General features: G+C 41.1%; 1 protein-coding gene across 2 annotated transcripts in view; it reads left to right on the top strand.

Annotated features, from left to right (window-relative positions):
* Positions 1 to 1,713: 1,713 nt before the first annotated feature.
* The window catches only part of VAMP4 (vesicle associated membrane protein 4), a 41,660-nt gene continuing 19,562 nt past the window's right edge, over positions 1,714 to 23,811 (top strand). The window contains exons 1-2 of one of the 2 annotated variants that reach the window (XM_078440935.1): positions 1,714 to 1,845; positions 18,416 to 18,535. In XM_078440935.1, coding sequence (XP_078297061.1) covers positions 18,470 to 18,535 — 66 coding nt within the window. In that variant the 5' untranslated portion in view covers positions 1,714 to 1,845; positions 18,416 to 18,469. Of the gene's footprint in view, positions 1,846 to 15,248; positions 15,438 to 18,415; positions 18,536 to 23,811 lie in introns of those variants that run through there. The other variant, XM_078440934.2, reaches the window with a different exon arrangement.

Here is a 23,811-nt window from a genome sequence, read left to right as displayed (position 1 = left end):
TAAAATGATGCTTTCTTCCTTTATTGCAGAGACCCCACTGGCATTGTTGGTGGTAGGCCTGGGCGGGGGCAGCCTCCCTCTGTCCACGATCATTTCCCGAAGTCCTGCATTGATGCTGTGGAGATTCTGATGGAGTGAAGGCTCCATTTTGCTCTAATGATTCGTATCCCAGACGGAGGACAAAAGGCATGTTAATGTTCTGCAGTCGCTCCTCTGGTCCTTCTGCTACTTTACATGTAGGCTCCCGTGACTGGTGCTTTCCGGAGTGTGTGTCCCTCAGGGAGAAGTCAGTCAGGCTGGTCCAGGCTTAAGGGAACCTGGGGAGCTTAGGCCACCCACCCTTCCTGGCCTGCCCGTTCCATACCTGATACTCTGGCTCTCGCTGGATTAAAGTAGCTCCCAGGAGGGTGTGGCAAATCAGGATGCCGGGGGTGAGTCCTTTGGTGCTGGGTGGACAGATGGTGCGTTCACGGTCATTGCAAACTGAACTGAACTATATCAGAGTTTCACAGGTTACCTGTCTGAGTCTGGGGCCAGTGTGGGGGCCCAGGCCCAACCTAGCCAATACATGGGAAACACTTAAAACCGTGCTAGGCTCCTGGCAGGCACTTCGTGCGTGATGTGTTGCCATTGTGACTGCCTGTCGGTCAGTGTTGAACAGCCTGGCGATCATGTCTAACAGCCACCTTCCAGATTGTTGGAGGGCTCAGTGCTACAAATGTGGGCAATGGTCGTCCTTGGACTTTGATGAGCCAACATGTCTAAGAAACCAAAATGAGATCTGTGTTGTGGATACTAACAGGCTTGTGGGAGTCCTAAGTCAAGATTTATTTTATTTATTTAATTTTATTTTTTTTAATATTTTTATTTATTTTAGAGAGAGGGAAAGAGAGACATAGGGGCAGAGAGAGAGGGAGACACAGAATCCAAAGCAGGCTTCAGGCTCTGAGTTGTTAGCACAGAGCCCAACGCGGGGCTTGAACTCATGAACCACAAGATCATGACCTGAGCCGCAGTCAGACGCTTAACCGACTGAGCCACCCAGGTGCCGATTACGTCATGATTTATTACTTATTGAATAATCATTATCATAGTCTCAAAGTTTGCTAAAAATCAGTAGCATTGCAGGCTTATTCCTTGTAAAAACCATTTTCTTCATAGCAAGGAGTACATCCGATTCATCATCAGTACTTTCTCACCCATTTAGCAAAATCTTTCTTTCTTGAATGTTTTTAGAATTACCTGGGGGTTGAAGAAAAACACCAGAAGCTTCCCATCTCCCCTCACACCTGTTCCACCCCACTCTAGGGTTTTGACTCAATTGGTCAGGAATGGAGCCCAGGTTCTCAAAGTATTTAGGACGTTCCCAGGGTGAATCTAATGTTCTGTTGGGATTGAAAATTGCTATATAGATAGACTCTCAACCAAGTAGCAATCATGCTAGGATGGGTCCCGTTAATTTATTTGGAAGCCTTTGGTAAGTGCTTTCAAATGTGGAAGTAGATGAGATGAATGCCCTCTCAGGTGGGGTGCTCACAGTAAAACCCTGACTGACAATGACTCCCCTGACAGTGACATCAGTGCCCTTACAGGCGAACCACAGCCTCCACGTCATCCTAACTGAGCCGCTGCGGCCCCCACAGGTCACAGGGGAGATGCGGTGTAGACGTGTAAGTGGTATCAGGCAGAGACTTGTTTGCTTCTCTTTCCCAGTGCGGCCCCACTACAGCGTCGTCATGTTTGACGTAGACAGTAAGGACCCGACACTGGGGATGAGTTGTCCGCCGCCGGCTTTTGTGGACCAGCCTTTCCTGCAGAAGGTCAAAAGCATCTTGACTCCTGAAGGTAGGAAGACAAAGGTTGGGGAGGGAGGAGGGGTGGGTCCTTTAACTTTGTTTTTCTTTTCAAATGAAAAATGCTCATGTCAGAAGTGTGTAGCTTGATGAATTTTCCTAAATTGAATACACCCACTCTTGGGCACCAAACACGGAAACATTTCCAGAAGTCCAGAAAGTCATCTTTCGTCCTTCCAGTAACTCATCCTCCTCTCAGGGATAACAACTATCCTAACTTAAGCCAGCACGGCTTAGTTTTGCCCATTTTTGGTTTTTGTATAAATGGAATCTTACAGAATATATTCTTTGATTTCTTTCATTAACATGATGTTTGTGAGAATCACCCATAGTGTCGTGTTTAAGTTGTACCTTATATTGCTGTGCAGTGTCATTGTGTGGCCATACCACATTCATTATTCACTTCTCCATTCTGCTGTTGGTATTTCGATTGTTTCCTTTTGGGGGCTTTTATAAGTCGTCCCTGCCCTGGTGTGAAGCCCAGATTGCTCTACCTCTGCCCCCAGGAGGAACCTGCACGTTTGGGAAGGTTTATGTTTGCCAGGAGCATGAGGCACGTGCCTCCCCGCCCCTCAGAGCCTGCACTGGCGACCTGGCCTCTCCAGACACTGGGCCTGGTCCAGGTCCACGTCCCTTCTGCCTTGGCTGTGGGTGGTTGGGGCGCAGTGTGCACCCAGGTTGCTTGCGGAAGGCAGTTTGGGCCCTCCAGGCCTGGGGAGTTTAGGGTGGTCTCAGACCACCTGCCAAGCCTGCAGCCCTGAGAGAGCCCACCAGCCACCACAAATCTTTCTCAGGGAGCTGCTCTCAACAGGCAGCAGTCAGTCTCCCATTGGACTGGCCGCCAATGGGGGCCGCTTGGGGCTTACCAGTAATCAGGTCTCCAGGGGTCTCTTGTTGAACACTGCCCCAGGCGGTGGCCCTGAAGTCTAGAAGTCCTCTAGCTTTCCCTTTAGGCGAGTGTGCACACTGGAGTAGGCTGCATCTGGGATTTATCCACATACCTGTGGCCGGGACAGCCTGCTCCCGTGTCGCCTCTCCAGACAGTTGCCCTCCTCCTGGCTTCTGGCTGCCCGTGCACAGCCACCTGCTGAGCCTCGTGAGCGCAGGGATCCCAGCCCAAAAAGGCCTCCTGAGACAGCAGCTGGAAATGGAGGGCAGACAGCCCAATTTGGGGTTAGCTGCCTGACGGCATTGCTGGCTTCTCCACCACCCAGTGGTGCTACGTGTGTCCCACTATTCACAATAGCTAAGAGGTGAAGCAGCCCAAATATCCACCGATGTGCAAATGCATAAAGAAAATGTGCTATTTACATACAGTAGAATACTAATCATCCTTTAAAGTGAATGAAATCTTGACATATGCTACAACATGGATAATGTTTGAGGATGTTGTGCTAAGTGAAATAAGCCAGTCACAAAAAGACAGGTACTATAGGATTCCACTTGAGTGGGGTATATGAAGTAGTCAAATTCTTAGAAACAGAAAGTAGAACTGTCATTGCCAAGGTTTTGAGAGAGAGGGAAATGGGGAGTTGTTCAGTGGCCATAGAGTTTTAGTTTTACATAAAGTTTTAGAGATCTGTTGTAATGTGGCTATTGCTAACACTACTGAACTGTACACTTTCAAATAGTTAAGAGGGGGGCCCTGGGTGGCTCAGTCAGCCAGTTAAGTGTCCAACTCTTGATTTCAGCTCAGGTCATGATTTCAGGGTTCATGGGATAGAACTCCATGTTGGGCTCTACACTGACTGCCCGGAGCCTGCTTAAGATTCACTCTTTCCCTCTCTCTCTGCCCATCCCCTCGCCCCAAATATAAATAAACATAAAAAAGTGGTTAAGAGGGACAGCACCTGGCTGGCTCATTCAGTAGAGCATGTGACTCTTGATCTCAGGGTTATGAGCTTGAGCCCCATGTTGGGCGTAGAGCTTACTTAAAAAAACTTTTTTTAAAAATCAGGAAATTAAATACACACATGCATACACACACATACTAAACTTTCCTGCCTAAGAGCCTTTGTTCTTGCTGCTTTTTGCATGACTGATTCCTTCTCATATTTCTGGTTTCAGCCTAAATGTTACCACCCCCCCCACCCTGGAAAAATCCCCCCCGACAGCCCTATCTTTTGAAATAGCCACTTGTTTGTTCTTTTCAAAACATTTATCACAACATATAATTTATTTCTGCCTTTCTTTCCTGCTATACTATAAAGTCTGAAGACAGCAGCTGTGCTTATATTTAAGGCACACAATTTAATTTAGTAAGAGATATACAATAAACGTTCAGTATACTTTTTGTGAGTGAACAAATGAGTCTGTATAAGCTGGGAATAATAACATGGGATTGCCGTGAGAATCAGATGCAGTAACATATTGGCAGAGGGCCTGGCACATACCTCTAGTTTCTAGGGACAGACATTTTTATTGTCCCAGATGACCTTTCAAGTCTGATCTAACTCCAGGCTTCTCAGGGATGGTACAGGACCCTGGGCAAGGCAAGTATGTGCATGTTAGTAAGCAGAACCCCTGTATTCTAGTCAGTAAGAGCAACCTTACCAAAAAGTAGGATTTTTCATGCCTGGGACAAACAGGTACAGAAGTAGTTGTTTGTTTTTTGCTCAGAACTCATGATATCCTTAGGGCCATCCATGCCTTATGGGAGAGGGTGGAATACTTAAAACAGGAGTTCTGAATCTGGGGACCCTTGAGGACCCATGAATAGATTCAGAGGGTCTGTGGACTTCGATGGGGAAAAAATTATATCTTTATTTCCACTAACCTCTAACAAATTTAGCATTTCCTTCAACTATAGACGGAGATCCCTCTCCACAAAAGTAAACCCTGTCAGTAGTACTAGCTGTACCTGTGATTTTATTACCAATTGGAATCACTAAGATTTTTGTATCACATTACAATCATAGATATCTTGAAATATACTCATATGTGGAATTAAGGTACAAAACAGATGAACAAGAGAAGGCAAACAAAAATGATATAAAAACAGAGAAGGAGACAAACCACAAAAGACTCTTAAATACAGAGAACAAACTGAAGGTTGTTGTCAGGGTGTTGGGTGGGGGGTTGCGCACTTGTTGGGAGAGCACTGGGTGTTATATGTAAGTGATGAATCACTAAATTCATTCCTGAAATCATTACTACGCTATATGTTAACTAACTTGGATTTAAATTAAAAAATAATAAATTATTTAAAAAACAAAAATAGATATCTTTAAATATTGTTTATGCTCGTTACTAATTCAAAATCATGGTAGATGTTGAGTATGACACTAGATTTTGTGGTTTAAGGAGTTAATAAAGCACATACCTTAGTGTATCAGAAATTTTACTTTTAAAATATTTTATAGCATTATAAATTGCCTTGCTTTGCAATTCTGTGTAGTTTATTATTTAAAAAAAATTTTTTTTAATGTTTATTTATTTTGGGGAGAGAGAGCACAAGCAGGGGAGGGGCAGAGAGAGAGGGAGACACAGAATCCGAAGCAGGCTCCAGGCTCTGAGCTGTCAGCACAGAGCCTGATGCGGGGATCTAACTCACGAACTGTGAGGTCATGACCTGAGCTGAAGTCGGATGCTCAACCAACTGAGCCACCCAGGTGCCGCTGTGTATTTTATTTTGATGCATTTAGAAATGTTACTGTGATAAGAGGTCCCTAGACTTGACCAGATTGGCAACGGTTCTTGGTGCACAATGCCTGTCACTTAACAGGAGCATTGTGAATGTTTCTTCGTGGTTAAGAGAATTTCTCCTATGCTTTTGTTACTGCTTTGAATCTATAATTATGCAAAGAATAAACCGGAAAGGCTTGCTTGGTCCTTAGCGAAAACCTGATTACATTCTTTTAGAAAAACGTTGTTAGAGATTTATTATTTCACTTTAACTTTTCATTCTCTGAAGAAAGTTTGAAATACATCTATTAAAGGTGTTTGGATGATATAATTCCATTCCTTCTACAGAACTGTTCATGTATACCTGTGACCATAGCATCTAAAAATTTTTTTTTTTTTTTTTACATTTTATTTATTTTTGATAGAGACAGAGCACAAGTCGGGGAGGGGCAGAGAGAGAGGGAGACACAGAATCCGAAGCAGGCTCCAGGCTCGAGCTGTCAGCACAGAGCCTGACGCAGGGCTCGAACTCACAAACCGCAAGATCATGACCTGAGCCGAAGTCGGACGTTTAACCGACTGAGCCACCCAGGCGCCCCAATGACCATAGCATCTAAAGTGGGGAACTGTGATTTGTGATATTACTTTAACTCAGTGAAGTGTGACTGTGATTCTAAGACCCAGCTTTTCAAGGATCATGTCTTAAGCTTAGAAATGAGTGTGAGCAGTGATGCAGAATTTTCTTTGCTTAAAAGAAAAAGATTAAAAATGAAAATAATATTCACAACTCTAATAAAGGAAAATAGGAATGATAAATGCATATATATCATACATATAGAGGTTTAGATATACCCTACGTACAGATAGAAATATGAAGTAAAAGGAGATTCCTCTTGTCTAAGAAATCTGTGATCTGTGGCAGAAGGGGAGCTGGTTCAAGGATCTCTGATTAAACGTGCCTTCATTGCCAGAAGAAACCAGAATCCTCTTCTCACGCTCACTCTCCCCCAGTCAGAAGCCATGAAAAGTGATGACTTCTGACTACTGAGGTGTGTCTGGGAGGACCTAAGAAACTCTCCCGTTTAGAAAACCCTCTCTACTTTCTTGCATAGTTGCTAGCAAATGAGCTTATCCCTTTACAGTACTTTAAGCGCAGCTTAGATAAAGTTCCCTTTCAGGTATGATGCAGTAAATTGAGACAGACCATTGCTCCCTCTAACAATTAATAGAAAACCAGATAAATACCAAAAACATCTCTATGAAGCAGTCAGAAGACTGTTTAAGCAGGAAGACAGAAAGGGCCAAGATTCCAGAGAAGGAACTGCGAAAAGGTGGTCTGCGTTTGCCCTGGAGACGCTTACAGATTTCGGGTGCAGGGAAAGCTCCTGAGCAAGCATCTGGGCTTTGCCTGGGCCGAGGACTGTTGTGGGGACAAAACAAACAAGCAAACCAGTGACACTTTGGGGTTTCCCAGGACCAGAAAGACAAAACTGCAATCTTAGAGAGCCAGGATCTCAGGGAGAAGGAAACAGTAATGAATTGAGGGACTCAGATATTTTTCTCCTCAAAATTTTGCTGAATTCTAAAGCTGTTTCGGGGTGGGAGGCTGAGATGATCAAACCACTGTTTTTCAGAGGCTTTTTGCTTAGCATCTTTATCAGCAGAGATGAGAGTGAATCTTCTTTAGAAGATTTTGGAGGATAATATCACATACATACACAATATTTCTTACATTCAGTATTTTATATTCCATTTTTAATACTCAATTATTTTATACTCAATAATCAGTACTGAATATCAAAAACTATTAGGTTGGGTGCCTGGGTGGCTCAGTTGATTGAGCATCTGACTCTTGATTTTGGCTCCAGTCATGATCTCATGGTCATGGGATTGAGCCCTGCATGGGGATATGTGCTGGGCAAAGAGCCTGCTTGAGATTCCCTCCCTCCCTCTCTCTCTCCCTCCCTCCCTCCTCCCAAATGCATGTGCTCTCTCTCAAAAAAAAAATAGAAAAAGAAACAAACACAACTATTAGGTATGCCAAGATAAGAGTCTTACGACCAAAAACCAAGAGAAAAATAGACAATAGAATCCAGCTCATAACTAATCCAGGATTAGATTAACAGACAAGGACTCTGATTAAAATGTTCATAAAAATAGATGAAACACGGACAATTTCACTGGAGACTTAGAATCTACTTTTTAATGGAAATTCTGGAACCAAAAATACAGGAACTGAAGTGAAGGGGGCCTGGGAAATGAGGAAGCAGGAAATCTGTCTGTGCCCGTGGCTGCTGCCATTGCTTTGGGGCATATGCCTCAGCTGCAGCTCTGGAGCCCTGTTGTCAGTGCCAGAGCCCTAAGAACTAGTGCAGACTCAGAGGATTTATACACACATTTTAAAAAACCAAACTTCTATTTTTTTTTTTTTAATTAAAAAAAATTTTTAATGTTTATTTTTGAGAGGGAGAGAATGCGAGTTGGGGAGACGCAGAGGGAGAGGGGGACAGAGAATCTGAAACTGGCTCTGTGCTGACCACAGAGATGGAGAGCTCAAATTCAAGAACCATGAGATCAAGACCTGAGCCGAAGTCAGATGCTTAACTGACTCAGCCACCCAGGCACCCCAAAAGACCAAACTTTTAAAATAGAAGTTCATACACTTGTCTTCAAGAATATACTGTTGAGGCACCTGGCTGGCTCTGTTGGAAGAGCTCTCGGGGTCCTGAGTTCAAGCCCCACTTTGGGTGTAGAGATTACTTAAATAAATAAAACTTAAAAAAAAAAAAAAGTATACTGTGTTGCAGTAAATAGGTTCCAGAACATAAAGATGCATTCTTTTTTCAAGAATAATATCTCAAGAATTCTCCAAATAATTCTAAGCACAAGTATGTTTTCAAGTATACTATCATGACATTTTAGAAAGTAATTGGAAAACTTATTGCTCTATCTATGAAGGATGGGGACAGGGGTTCAGTGACTGCCAAAGAATTTCCTTAAAACATTCCATAAGGATGGTTATCATTGAGTTTGATCCCAGACAGATATCCTATAGTTAATCCCATATGCCATGTTCCAGTCCTGGGACTGCTTAACATTAAAGTATACATTCCAAGCGGATGTGATGAATTCAGAGTCACAGAAAAGATACTGTGAATTTTTCTGTTAATTCTTTTTTTTTTTTTCTTTTCAAGTGGGGAGAGTTGGATGCTCAATAAACTCAAACAACAAGCATAAGTAGAGCCAGAAGGAAAACTGCTTTATTATTTTTTTTAATGTTTGTTTATTTGAGAGAGAGACAGAGACAGAGCATGAGCAGGGGAGGGGCAGAGAGAGGGGGAAACACAGTCTGAATCAGGTCCAGGCTCTGAGCTGTCAGCACAGAGCCGGATGCGGGGCTCGAACTCACAAACCTTGAGATTATGACCCGAGCCAAAGTCAGACGCCCAACTGACTGAGCCACCCAGGCACCCCAAAACTGATTTATTATTAATGATGAAAAATAGACATGCAATCTACCACAACATAGGGGAAAATTGGATAGGATATGGCAAGCTATGGATGATTCAGAAAGTTGTTTTCTAGTTAATGCTAATTAAAATTAAAGTATTTTGTTTGTTTACACTTTATAAGTAAGATACAAAGATAAAGTGTCTCCAAGAAATGCATTTTGAAATGCCAATGAAGTTCAAGTGTAACTTGACTTGAATAATGAGCTGAAATGACTGTGGAATCCCAAAATCAATATTTATTTAAATATTTAAAGGCAATGATATTGACTAAGGTTTAAAGTAATCACGTTGCCTCTGTTTCATTTCTTGATTTTATTTTTATGAGTCACAAACTTACATTGCTCATATTCTTTTTTCCCCTCCTGTTACCTTGAAATGCCAAAAGAAAATCAGTGCCAATAGGCCAGACTCTTGCTAGTCAAGCTATAATAACAATGAAACAGTTCAGAGAAAAGCAAATCTGTAAAAATGGAAAAACTATATTGTTTATAAGGTGACAAGAATGTATAAATATTGTTTTACTAAGAGCTTGTGATATTCTTAGAAGATAATAAGGAGGCAGAGATTACTCCTTGTTTGCTGCCTGGGAAATGAAACTGGTATTGAAAGTTAGTGACCGTGAAGTCATGCAGCAGGTTAAGTGCTTGTAGGATCCCCATGCCCTGGGAATGCTAAAACTTTTCTCTAACTATCACTTCTCTTATTTTCTTCTTTCTTGCGTCTTTTTGCTCCTTCAAAAGCAAACTTTAAAAAGCATAACCCACTCAATAAATTCATTGTGTGCTTGTACTGTGCAAGATATGATGGAGGATAAAAAGGAATCTAAGTCCACATCCTTGATTTAAAGGAGCAGTCAAAATGACCATTCTTGCCTGGATCTTCTCAGCTGCTGAGCCATCCTTTTGTTCACTGTGTTAAGTTCCAAAACTTCTCCATTTTCTTTACACTCCCAACTGTAACACTGCTTCCTTGACCCTTCACATTGACTCTTGAGTTTTACTGAACGTTTCTAGGTGATCTTGTGAGTTTCCCTAATTTCTTCTCTTTTCCATTTCAAAATTTCTCTGTATCTTTATCAGTCACTTCCTTTCTTCTTGCCTCCAAGAAAGGATTCTCTCTCCATCCTGCCCAGAACATACCTCTGGTACTCTTCTAACCCTGATCCTCCCACCTCTGCAAGGGACATCACCCATCCTTATTTCTGTTTTGATTTTGCATTACAGTCTCACTCTCTTTGTGGCTCCTTACTCCCCATTCCTATGTATAACTTGGTCATTTCTGATAGTACCTTGATTGTGCTGCTGCTCGAACTGCAATTTAGTGTGCCATTTCCCTTTACAATTAAATTTCTTGGAAGTGGAATCTATAATCTGCAATTCCACTAAAAAATAACTCTTACAAGATGCATTCCACATCCACAATGTTACTGAAATACTTCTTGAAAATCAATAATGTTCTGTGAGTCAGCAAATCTAATGGCTTTTTCTAGCCTTCATTCCCACTTTCCTCCACCCCCCACCAATTTCTCTGAAGTCTTTTTATTTTTTTTATTTTAGAGAGAGAGATAGAGAACGTGCGTGAGCTGGGGAGAGGGGCCGGGGGAGAGAGACAATCTTGAGCAGGCTCTGCACTGAGCCCCAGCACAGGGCTCAATCCCACCACCCTGGGATCATGACCTGAGCCAAAATCAAGAGTTGCATGCTCAACTGACTGAGCCACCCAAGCACCCCTGAAGTTTTTATTATTTTTTTAACGGGGTTTTTAAGTTTTTTTTTATTATTATTAATCTCTACACCTAATGTGGGGCTCAAACTCACCACCCTGAGATCTAGAGTCCATGCTCTTCCAACAGCCATCCAGGCACCCATGAAGTTTGATGCTAATAACCCTTCCTCTTTCTTTGACACTGCCCTGTCTTGTCACGTCTGCTGCTCCAACCGCTTCTCATGGACTGCTCTCCCTATCTCTAACGTCTACCTTCTCCTAAGTGCCCTTTCCCTTAAATACATTCTTCCTTGGATTCTTCTTCGTAGAGATAATAGTTGAAGCCGAGGAGTCCCATGCTCTGGGAATTATAAACAATTTAAGCAGTGCAATTTATAATAAAGACACTGGGGCACTCCAACCAACAGATTCATTTTCAGATACAAGGTCTTGGCCCTAGTTCAAAGATTAGTGAGTAAATGTATGATGATAACCTTTGAGTCAAAATAAAAAGATTAAAGTATATCTGCTTTTTAAAATCCTTACCACTTTAACTGACTTTTTTAAATGTTTGTTTATTTTTGAGAGAGCAAGTGAGTGGTGGAGCAGCAGAGAGAGAGGATCCCAAGCAGGCTCTGCACTGTGGGCCTCAAACCCACAAATCATGAGATCATGACCTGAACCGAAGTTGGATACTTAACCGACTGAGCCACCCAGGTGCCTCCTGACTTTTTAAATTAACCAATGAACATCTGGTCTCAATTTCAGTGGGAAAGAGAATCTCTCCTGTAGTATACAAATGGTACAAAATACCACACAATGAGAAAAGGTTTCCTTTCTGTGTTAGTCCGTTGAGGTTGTTAAAATACCACAGACCAGATGGCTTAAACAACAGAAATTTTCTAGAGGCTAAACGTCCAAAACCACAGTGCCATCAGGATTGGTTTCTGGTGAGACCTCTCTTCCTGACCTTTTCATCTGGCTTGCAAGCCACTTTCTCAATGTGGCCTCACATGGCCTCATCTCCATGCCCACACACACATGGACACCAGCCCTATCAGATTAGGGCGTCACCCTTATGACCAACGTCATTTAAACCTTATTATCTACCTAAGGCCCGGTTTCTACATACAGTCACATTGTGGGTTAGGGCTTCAGCGTATGAATTGGGAGGGGTTCGGGAGGACACAATTCATGCCAAATTCCATGCCAGATTCTCAGCCCTTCTGGGTTCTTTTGTATGTGATGCTCAAATGGAAGCAGAGTCCATGTACTGTTCTGCACCTTTTCTCACTTTACGGTAACATACAGAGAGGCACCTGCACGGCTCAGTTGGTTAAGCGTCTAACTCTTGATTTTGGCTCAGGTCATGATCTCACAATAATGCCGAGCCTGCTTTGGATCCTCTCTCTCCCTTTCTCTCTGCTCCTCCCCCACTCATGCTCACGTGTTCTCTCTCCCTGTCTCTCTAAATAAATAAATAAATAAATAAATAAATTAATTAAATAAAATAAAATATTTTAAAACCACATAGAGATATTCTAAGTGAGTGCATGTATATCTACTTCAGTTTAATCACTATATACTGTTACCTTAAATGGATATTCCAAACTTATTTCCTATTGCTGGACAGTTAAAGCTTCTTTTTTTTTCCCTTGCTTGTTGCAAAAATCCTTTGAAGAATATTCTTAGAAAATGCCTTTATACAACTTGGGTAAGTATATCAGTGGGATAAATTTTAGAAATAGAATTGTTAGGTCAAAAGGAACTTAATATAATTTTTGACGTGTTTTACCACCCTGAACTTAAAAAAATTTGTACCAATTTATACTTCCACCAAGTGTTGAAGAAAGCTTGTTCTTCCCACCTCCCACACCACAATACCGCATGTACACATCTCCATCACTGTGTTGTCAAACTTTTTAATCTTTGCCATTGAGCTAGCAAAAGGATCAAATTTTCAAATTAGACTCAGAAATCAGAGATCTTACCATTTCAAACTCTACTAATTTCAAAGATACCACTGACCAAGAGGCACAAAATAGGGAGAGGTTCAGGACTCAGTGCTGTTTCCCAGGTCCTTTCTTCCTGCGTTGGGTGCACCTCTGCCTAAGATCATAGATGTGGTTTCTAAATAAGGTATGTAGTCACCTCAGTTACGCAGAAGCAACCAACTCAGTTTTGGAACATCTCCATTACATGCTGAGTTACATAAATTACATGATATTTTCCAGTCATGCACCTCAAATCCACAGATTTCGGGGGTGTTTACCATAAACAGTCCCAGCCCAGGAATATCTTACTGAAGGAATTCCATACATATCAACTCTCCTTACTAGCAAATACTATTTGTTTGTCAGGAGGTCTGTTATTCCATATTTCTAAGAATTACATGCTTGCTTGCTTTTCTAGGGGTATTCCTCTATAAGGGGAGAGGATGTATTGCAGATCTGCTGCTAAATTCCTTCCTTCCCGGTCAGTGATAGATGAAAAATGGTATTTGATTTACATTTTGGCTGATTTTGAACAGTTGTTCACATGCTTAGAATTGTTTTGTACTTTTTTTTCTGCCTTATGGGAACAGAGACAACAACAACAAAATATTGAAACCTGCAAAGTAGATGAATCAGTGACAATTACTTTAGCAGACTTAAGAAACAAGAATCCTAAGCAGGCCATGAAGCAACCTGATTTACACGGCTAAACCCTGCATAAATAAGGCTCGGGAATTAGAAGTGCTAGGTAACTCTGAGCATGATGTGAGCTAAAAACAGGAGGAATAATAGAAAGTTTAAGAATCAATCAGATGCTCAGGGGCACCTGGGTGGCTCAGTCGGTTAGGCCTTCCACTCTTGAATTGGGCTCTGGTCTTGATCTAAGGGTCATGAGTTCAGGCGCTTTGTGTTCCGCTGGGTGGGAAGCCTACTTCAAGAAAATAAATATATCAGATGAAAGAGAAATTATAAGAAAATTGGAAGATGAACATCTGAATAATTAATTGAAGTTCAAGAAAGAGAAAATAGGGTAAAAATAACCAAATAATTCAAGTTGGTGAGCCTGGAACCCTGTTCTGACCTTACATCCAGTGCTGTTTATATCCTTTCAGGCTTACTGGTATATCTGATGCATAGTAACTGTAAAGTGACATTTTCTACCCTTTCCAAAATATAGGGGAGAGTCAAAGGGACTTTGTTCAGGTGATTAAGGGGTGGGACTGGCATTACCCCTCCCCTAAGCAATCTTACCAAAATGGTTGGCAGAACTAAAGAATTATGGTTAAAACAAAAAGAATTAGTTATACAAGTTACACAGTGAGGTGCTCCTACAGCTCAATCACACTCTTAAGTTGTGTAAGTAAGAAAGGCTGATGCTGTAAGTGCCTCAGACTCTAACTGGCTAAGGCACCAAAGGAAGGAGACACCCCATAACAAGCAGATTTACAGACGTAAAATCACCTGTGGAAGAAGGAAATAACTTTTGGGTCATCTGTGGGGTCTAGGGTAGTGTCACCATTATGCCTAAGCAGAGAAACTGTAAGAAGCTTTCCTTCTAGGTGGGTGGTGTCTTTCCAAGTCAGCCTGGGTCTGAGTAGTAAACTCACAGCGAGTCTAACGCCAGGTTTTCAGAAACTTCAACTGACAACCCACGGCTGTTTCTCAGCATCCCAGGATGATTGAATCAGAATCTCAAAGTAGTGTTTGGGCATTGTAGTTTTTAAAGCTTTCCAGGTGATTGAACTTTAGATAATCAGAGTCATCCCAGCCAGGGCATCTTCCAGTTAGGAACGTTTTAACTGGAAAATGCCTGCAACGCTGTATCAATAAGGGACCCACACGTATTAAGTGAAAAAGATGCGTAATGCACAAATGATCGGGGTGGGGGGAATGAGTAAAACAGTCCAGCAGCGGCGTGTGTGGGAGGAATGGCTAAGTGAAACAAGGGACCGTAAAAGCATAGTCTGGAATGGTTTTGGATTACTATGCCCACCTAATTCAGGCTTGGAAGTTTAAATATGATACTGAGGGGGTGAAGGGGAAGGGTGAAAAGAACAGTGGACAGGCCATACAAGGGTGATTTCCTACCTGAAACCTGAAGGCTCCGGTGTCTGGACCTAGTTATTTTAGGTTAAAAAGAATACAGGGGAAAGAGCACTGAGTCCTCGTCCCAAATCTGCCCAAACTAGCTTGCAGCCGCAAGTAAATCTAGACCAGAGATTCCTAACGTCTAAAATGAGGTGGGATTCGCAACCCTCAATATCTCCCTGCTAGTCTAATTGCAACGATAAACAAGGCGTCACTTAGAGCTTCCGGAAAGGCCCGGACAATCCGAAGTAGTTCCGGGGCTGCGAACCATCCCCCTTGTTTTCTACTCGGTTTCTTTAGCCAAGGGTGATGGGCTGCGCCTAAAGCCTCTCCTAAAAGCCTCTTCCACCCCAGTCCCGGGCTTGTACAGCGCGCGCCCTGAGGGACTTCTCCCAGCTTCCTCCGCCTCCCCTGGAGGCGCTCCACTCACTCGATTCCTTCGACCATCTCTGCCGCCTGGGCCCGCCCCCTCGCCCGGCGCCAGGCCGCGGAGCGCCGATCGGCTCGATGAGCGGGGGCGCAGCTGCGGCGGAGCGGCCGACGCCGAGTCCGCGTCCACAGTCTCCCCCTCCCCGTTTTCTTTCTGCGCTTCCCACTCCTTCCCCCGCCCTCCCAGCGCTGTCGGCCCCGGAGAGCTGCCCGGAGCTCCCCGGGAGACTCAGGTACTGGCGCCGGCCCTCTCGACGGGAGGGGCTGATGTGAGGAGGAAGGAAACGGAGACGACGCCCCTGTTCCGCCGCGTCCCAACGTCCGCGTTGGGCGGCGAGACCCGCCTGGGGCGGGGGTGGGGGGTCGGGGAGGGACCCCCGACTGGGGAAAGGCTGGATTCGGGCCAGGTGTCGTGGAGGAGGACGACCTGGACGGGGGTGTGCGGGAGGGGGGGAGAGGGGGAGAAGAATGGCAATTGAAGGGTGCTCTGGGAGATGGAACAGTGGAGGGCGTGGGGAGGGTTTGAGAAGAGTGGGAGGCACCCTGGAATGTGAGTGGGTATCTTGGGGTAGAAAGGACCAGAGTTAGGAGCAGATGTCGGAGGACGAGGCCTGGTGCGACAATTGGGGTGGAGGGGGGGGGGGCGGGGAACCGAGCTACTTGCTGGAGGGGATGGATTTGTTTCATTATTTAAAGTCAAGGGAGAAAGAGCGCCAACGCTGCTGGCGTGTTTTATAACGTCCAGGTGACGTGAATCATTACAGTTTGATAGTTTTTGTAACATCTCCAAGCTGTGTCCAAGTCACATATTTCCGTGAAACTGCACCAGTCAAGACTGTTGATGGAGATAAGGAAGAGGAGTCAGAAGGGAATGGAGGCGGGGAAAAGGGAACCCTCTGCCCAGATTCAAGCTTTGTGTGAAATGAAATACATAGGGGTTTTTGTTCTGTGCCTAAAGCAAAAAAGAGGCCAACGTTTGCTAAACAAGTTAGAGGTGTATTACATGTAAAGACATTGAATAGAAAACTGCTGCCTCTTAAAAAATATATATACACGAAATTGTAAACGTATGGTCATGACATAAGCATATGGTGATGTGACATTTTTAGAGTGAATTGTGTATTGCTCTTCCACTCTCAGTGTGAAATGCATGATGAAAGCTCTCTTATTTACATATTTACCCAGACACAAATCCCTGAATTCATGTGTAATTTTTGCAGGGGAAAGTGTAGGTAGAAATATATGCCTGATTTCTGAGCATTCTTTATTTCTACTAGTTATTTGACACAAATCATCAGTTGCATAGTTAATCTTGCCTGATGCTTTGCTGATGGCTTTTCTGTTGTCAGACACTTTTCTTGTCTCCGTGAGGTGGTCCTTGGATTATAGGACCTGATTATGGTGTTTGCTCATCATTAAACTTGTAGCTTTACTGTAAATTTCATAAAGATGTAAGTCTGCCTGTTTGGGGGGTATTAAAGAAGCACCTTTGTTGGGTTTAAAATATAAATAACATACAGGTATAATTAAAAGCTCAGATTTTTCACTTGCTTCCTGTTTTTTTCCTGGAGTCTGTAATATTTCTGTGTGAATGAATTATTCTGAAATCAAAGTATGAGGAATAAAATGGGCCAGATGTACATGACAGAAATATTGTGGGATGAACTCTAGAACTGTTACTTAGGTAGCAAGAATTTGATTTTTGTTACAAGTGATTAGGTTTCTGATTTAGAAGCATTTCTTATCAAAGAAAAGTGTATCAATTTGTTTTGATAGGACACTACCTTAAAATATTACTTTTACTTGGTTTATGAAACTGGACTCTGGGCTTGTATATGTTAACTAGCAAACTGATGCCTAATTAAAGATCTTAGAGGTGATTTCTTATGGAAGGGGAAAGAGGGCTGCTGGGTTGTTTATAGGGAAGTGGTCTTTCTAGAACAGAACTGTGTAACTTGATAGGCAGCTAATTGAATAAATATTAAAAGTGATCATGCATAGCCATCGGTTAATTTGGGTCTATGTGTCTGCTGTTTCAATTGGTAGAGGGAATATTACTTACTTTTCCTAAATTAAATTCTCTTTTAGCTTCTTAGTGCCTACATTAAAGGAGTATCACATAGACTAAAAGAAAATACGTATAAATCACTGAGCACAGTGCATACCACATAGTAAAAGATTCAGTACTTTAGCTAGTAGCTATTCTCATTTTTTATCCATCTTCTAATCCAAGAAACTGAAAACTCATGTTTGCATGTCAGCTTTTTCTCCAGAAATTTTGAATAAGCTGCATACTCAAGCATTTTCTTGGAAAACCACAATGCATATTAGCATATGAAAAGCTGTGAAACTTTCTGTAGGAAAAAAAGAAATAAAACCAAAACCAAAGAAAACCAATAACAACAACCAAAAAAACCCTTCAAAACAGCATCCTGGCTCTGTTTAACACAGTATTTAATAAACATCCCTTTTCTTAGAGCCTAGTTCTGTGCTTTAGAATAGGGTGTTATAATTTACAGAATGTTTTTGCATGAATTATCTGATTGACCGTGCCAACTCCATGCAGAAGCCTAGAAATCACTATTTCACACTTGAAACGGAATCATGGTTTAATCAACTAACTAAAAATTAGAGAACTAGGAGTGTTCTGTCTTCTAATTCCAGGTTAAACTCTTAAAGCATTTAATGCCTCATTTTCTCCAAATTTCCCCCACTCCTAGGCAATCTGCTCTTTAATTTTATAAAAACTTTCACTAGGGGCACCTGGGTAGTTCAGAAGTCGGTTTAGCTTCCGAGTCTTAATTTCGGCTCGGGTCATGATCTCTCGGTGCCTGAGATCGGGCCCCGAATTGGGCTCTGCACTGACAGCAAGGAGCTTGGGATTCCCCCTCTCTCTGTCCCTTCCCTGCTCGCACATGTGCTCCATCTCTCTCAAAATAAATATTAAAAAAAAAAAAAAAAAATCACTGATTTCCCCCACATGTTCTCTTTCACAAGTTACAAGTTACATCCATTTTCTCAGTTTTTAACTTTTTTATGTATCAAGGCCTGGCATGGAGGACAGCATCACCCAGAATGAAGCAAGTGGGAAGGCAGTGGTTGAAGTCAGAGAAGTGAAGGAGGCTCCACCATACAAGGCTTTGAACACTATTTAAGTACTTTAGCTTTCACCCTCAAGTCTCAAATATGATGACATGCATTTTCCCTTAAGGTGGCGAATACTTGTTCTGCTGGGAAACAGAGAAGTACCTCTTGAGTAAAAAATATGCCTCCCAAGTTCAAGCGCCACCTAAATGACGATGATGTCACTGGTTCTGTGAAAAGTGAAAGGGTAAGTTCAGAATCTTCAGTTTTTAAACAGATTAAAAATATGCTTTCATTCCTTTTGTAAATTGTTTTAGAAAAATCTAAATCTTATGGCTGTATTCTACTTTATATTTTTTTCTTCATAGTAAATATTTAAAAGTATATGTTTCTTAGATGGGTGATTCATTTGAATCCTGCATCCATTATTGATCAGATTATGCTCACTGCTTCTTTCTAGTCTTTCAAAGAGAATGTTAAATACGCAGGATCTTATTCAGAACTCTGGGCCAAAATTGGTTGGAATTGAGAGTTTTTAAGATTTTAGTAAGGTAGTTAAGTGCATTTTATATAACAGCCTTTTTAGTGTCTGGAGCAGCACCTCCAAGTATGTTAGTATTTCTCAGAGAAATGTCTGATCAGTAAGTAAAGCTAACATCAGTTCAGGCCAGGTTTTCCTCCAAATGAGTTTTGGCTCTAAACTTACAAAACCTCTTGGTTTTCAGAACTTTTTAGATTTTTGAAATTGCAGATAAAGAATTCATGTTCTGTAACTGTCCTCGGAGTCCAGAGTAGTTTTTATATAATGTTCAATTTCCTATTTATCACAGAACATTCTATGCAGATGTGTATAAATCTGAATTTTGGAAGACAGCATTTGATATGAATGTTGTAGATAGGTTACTTTTAGAATAAGCACTCACTAAATATTTATTAGGGAAGGAATTAGTGGTATTCTTTTTTATCCAGCAACCTAAAGCCCTTGCTCACTTCCTATCTCATTGCTGTTCCTTCATTTACTGATTCATTTATTGACCACCTGCTATTGTGCTAAAAACTGGAGGGCCCATATAGAGCTTATAGTCTACCTGACTTCATTTTACATGTTCCTTTTTTGTACAAGCTCTGAACCTCCTATTATTCACTCTGCCCAACATCTTACAATTTAAAAGTGTCTTTTAGTATAATACAGGAAATGTGTCTTCCCTTTATCCTAACTTTCTGTAGTTTTTACTTGAGGTATAATCCACCAATAGACTAATTGCTTGTAAAATAAACTTTATATATAGACTTAAAATTATAAAATACAGAGTCTCAATCCACCACTGAGACTTGTAACTGTAACTGTTGTTGGTTGATTACTACTATGATTTATTGTAAAAATAGGGTATTGAATCAGAATTGAACAAAATTGGCTGTTTAAATAGAGACCTCCTTTTGAATAGTTACCAAATGGTGAAATTTGATAACTGGTTCTAATAATCTATAAATTACTTTTTAAAACTTTATTTAAAGTTTTATTCCACTTGCCCATTCCACTTTTTTTAGTAACAGGTTTATTGAGATAAAATTCATATGCCATACAATTCACTCTTTTAAAGTGTGTACAACTCAATGGTTTTTAGTATATTTGCAGAATTATGCAACTATCACTGCAGTCAATTTTAGGACATTTTCATTATTCCGGAAAGAAACCCTGTACCTTTTAGCAGTCATCCCCCATCTCTTCATCCCTTCAACCTTGCAACCACCAATCTATAGATTTGTCTACTCTGGACATTTTATATACATGGAATCATGCAATATGTTGTCTTTTGTAATTGGCATTTTGGACTTAAATCATAATGTTTTTGAAGTTCATCCATATTGTAGCATAGACCAGTATGCCATTCCTTTTTATTGCTGAATAATATTCCGTTATATGGATATATCACATCTGTTCATCACTTGATGGACATTTGGGTTTTGTTTTGTTTTTTTAATATTAAGGACTTCTTGCATGCTGCTTTTGACTCTTGGCTATTTGACTATTAAGAATAGCAGTGTTATGAACATTCATGTACAGGTTTTTGTCTGAACATGTTTTCAGTTCTCTTGTGTGAATACCTAGGAGTGGAATTGTTGGGCATTATACTAACTCTCTATTCAACTTTTTGAAGAATTGCCCAATTGTTTTCCAGAGTGGCTGCACAATTTTTACATTCCTACCAGCACTGTATGTGGATTCCAATTTCTCTGCATTTCTTCTACCAACCAGTTTCTCCTCACCACCAATTTTTCCTCCTGACACTTGCTATTATTATCTGCCTAGTGGGTGTAAAGCGTTATCTCATTGTGTCCTGTTCTCTTTTTTTGATAGTGTCTCACTAGCCCTTGTGTTTGTTCAATGAATGGGTGTAAAGACATTGATTTTCATGTGTGTTTCTTATAGTACAACTATAATAAATATATTTTATCATTAGTGTTATTATCTTTTAAGGCACATAAACTGTTTCATAAATATAGTGACTGTTAAACTTACTAGCTAGAATAGCATTCAAGAAATATTTGTTGAAGGAATTAATTAATGCATCTCCCTGACTGTTACTGACTTTCAACATCTTATCATGTGATCATTGGCCATTTCTTCTTCTGTCTGGAATTGCCTATCTCTCTCCATTGACTATTTTTCTCCCTTGCCGTCTTTTTCTTACTGGTTCCTCAGAGCTCTTGATATAATACAGATGTCAGACCTTTTCTGAAAGTATGTTGCAGATTTTTTTGCCCAATCTGTTACTTGCCAGTTAACTTTGTTTATGATAGTTTTTCATGTTTAACATTTTTATGTTATCCATTAATCTTTTTCTCTTAAACTTCTGGAGTTGTGTGTTGCTTAGGAATAATTCAACCATCTTAAGAGTTAAATACTTATTTCATATATATTCGGTTTTTGTGATTTCGTAAATAAATGCATGTTCCTTTAAGTGCTGCTATGACCCATAACCTACAGATTTTGTTCTCTAGTGTTCCCCGTGTCACTTATTTCTAAATAGTCTGTTAAATTTCCATTACATTTTAATGTGTTAATTAGAAGAGTGTTTTAAAGTTTTATTCTGTTACTTTTTTTTTTAAGTTTCTTTACTTATTTCTGAGAGAGAGAGAGAGAGCGCGAGCGCGCACACACGAGTGAGGTAGACAGAGAGGTAAAGAGAATTCCAAGCAGGCTCTGTGTTCAAACACATGAACTGTGAGATCATGACCTGAGCCTAGATCAAGAGTCAGACACTTGATCGACTGAGCCACCCAGGTGCCCCTTCTGTTACCTGTTTTAATTTCCACTGCATTATGCCTGGAGAATGTGACCTATGTAATTTCTAGTTTTTGGAATTTATTAAAATTCTTTTGTGGCACATCTGTTTCTTGGATATTTGAAATTAAAATTTGCTAAATATAAAGTTCTAGATTATTGTTTGTCTTCTTAGTTTCTCTATCTCTGAAGGGTATGTTAAATCTTCCCTATGATTTTGAATGTATCCATTTCTTTCTTTATAATTTGAGCAGCTTTTGCTTTATATCTTTTGCAATTATGTTGTTATATATAAACATTCATTGCTGTTAAATCTTTTTGGTGGACTATGCATTTTATCATTATAAAATCTTAAATTTGATTGTTTAATGCTTTTGTCCTAAATTTGTCTTTGTATTAATATTGCTAACTCTAACATTCTTTTTGTTAGAATTTGCTGATATATTTTTTCCCACCTCTTCTTTTCTTCCTTTATTTGATAATTTGTTTTAAGTGAATTTTTTGTAAACAGATATTGGCTGGAATTTTTGAACTCCAATCACATGTAGTTCTTTTTTTTTAATAGGAGCATGTCGTAGACTCTAAGTCTAAAGTTCTCTTTTGTCTAGCAAAAGAGCAAAGCAGGATTAAAACAAGAGATGGCTAATGTCCGGGAAAAAGGCAAGAGCCCCGAATAAGGGTCCTTGCCCCATATTTATTCAGATCAGAAGGCTTGCAAATGTGATGGGTGTGTATAAAGAGACAAAGAAACTAGGAACATTAACTTGTGGATGTGAGGGGGAAAGGGGGATTTTGAGGATACACAGTGTTTGGGGTTTGGCTCAATATAAAATAAATTCCAGGTGCCAGGCAGATGGGTAGATGGTTGTTAACAGCAGACAGGAGGCGCTGTGCCTGTTTATCTTTGCCAGCCTAGGAGATGAGACAGATAGGGGGAATAACCTCAGGGTTAATAAGCCACCTTGGGCTGCTTTGCCTGCAGTGCAGTGGTCCAAAGTCCAGTTCACCAATTTACCTGCCCTGGCCCTATTCTATGAAAGCAGCTTTCTGCTGTAGTACTAAACTTGGGGTGCTTTCACCCTGAATATCTAATCTTGTTATTCCTATGTATTGGGCACCTTTGCGCTGATTCTATTTCAGGCCTTTGTCTCTCTATATATATTTTTGGGGGTTCAGCACCCCTCCCTATTTTGGGGTGCCTTTGCACCTCCCTATTCTTGGGGTGCCAATCTGGTTATCCAAACTCGGGTGTGAGCATTTTATGACTTTGTGTTTCTTTGTGCCTCGTTAACCCATTGGTGTAGGCCCAGGGAATTCCTAAGCTTATCCCCCACAGGAGCATTCATACCATTCACATTTGTTACAACAACTAACGTATTTGGGCTTTTTCTATGCTAGCCAGTCCCGCTGATGCCAGTGAATGCCCTTCCCCCTGATCTTTGGTTGGCCCTTTGTTACCATTTGGATCTCAGCTTAAGTTTCACTTCTTGAGAGTGATTTTCCATGACAACCTAATCTCATTTAGTCACCCTGTCACTTTCTATCCTATCTCTGTTTCAGTTCTCTGCGTAGCATTTGTTTTTTGGGTTTTTTTAAACATTTATTTTACTTTTAGAGAGACAGACAGAGTGTGAGCAGGGTAGAGGCAGAGAGGGGGAGACACAGAATCTGAAGCAGGCTCCAGGCTCTGAGCTGTCTGCACAGAGCCTGATGTGGGGCTCGAACCCATGAACCGTGAGATCGTGACCTGAGCTGAAGTCAGACACTTAACTGATTGAGCCACCCAGGCGCCCCTCTGCATAGCATTTGTTACCATCGAATATTTTTCTGTGAGAGCTCAGACTTTGTCTTGTTCAAAGCTGTCTTGGTACCTAGAACAGTGCCTGACACATAGAAGATGCTCAGACATATTTATTAAAAAAATATTGAATACATCCTATTTTCATTTTTTCTCTCTGTGATATGTTATATATCATTATGCATAGATCATTATATTTCATATATTTTTCCTCTTTTCCCTGACTTCTTTGGCAGATTGATTGTTTTTCCTCATCTCCCCGGCCTCAGTATCACTAGGCAGTTTAAAAGTATCCTTCCTTTCTCCCTTTGTATCTCTTTTTTGTTATTAACTTCATATTTTAACAGTGATGTTTAAATCTGTTTTCTCTGTCAACATACCAAACATCACGTCCCTTCCATTGTTTTACCTCCTCATTCTGGCCCACTTTCCCTGCCTC

Source organism: Panthera onca, chromosome F1 (assembly GCF_046562875.1).
Source record: "Panthera onca isolate mPanOnc1 chromosome F1, mPanOnc1 haplotype 2, whole genome shotgun sequence".
In the NCBI taxonomy this organism is placed as follows: Eukaryota; Metazoa; Chordata; class Mammalia; order Carnivora; family Felidae; genus Panthera; species Panthera onca.
The sequence above is the reverse complement of the archived record's forward strand: the minus strand, read 5'-3'. Positions and strand labels throughout refer to the sequence as shown.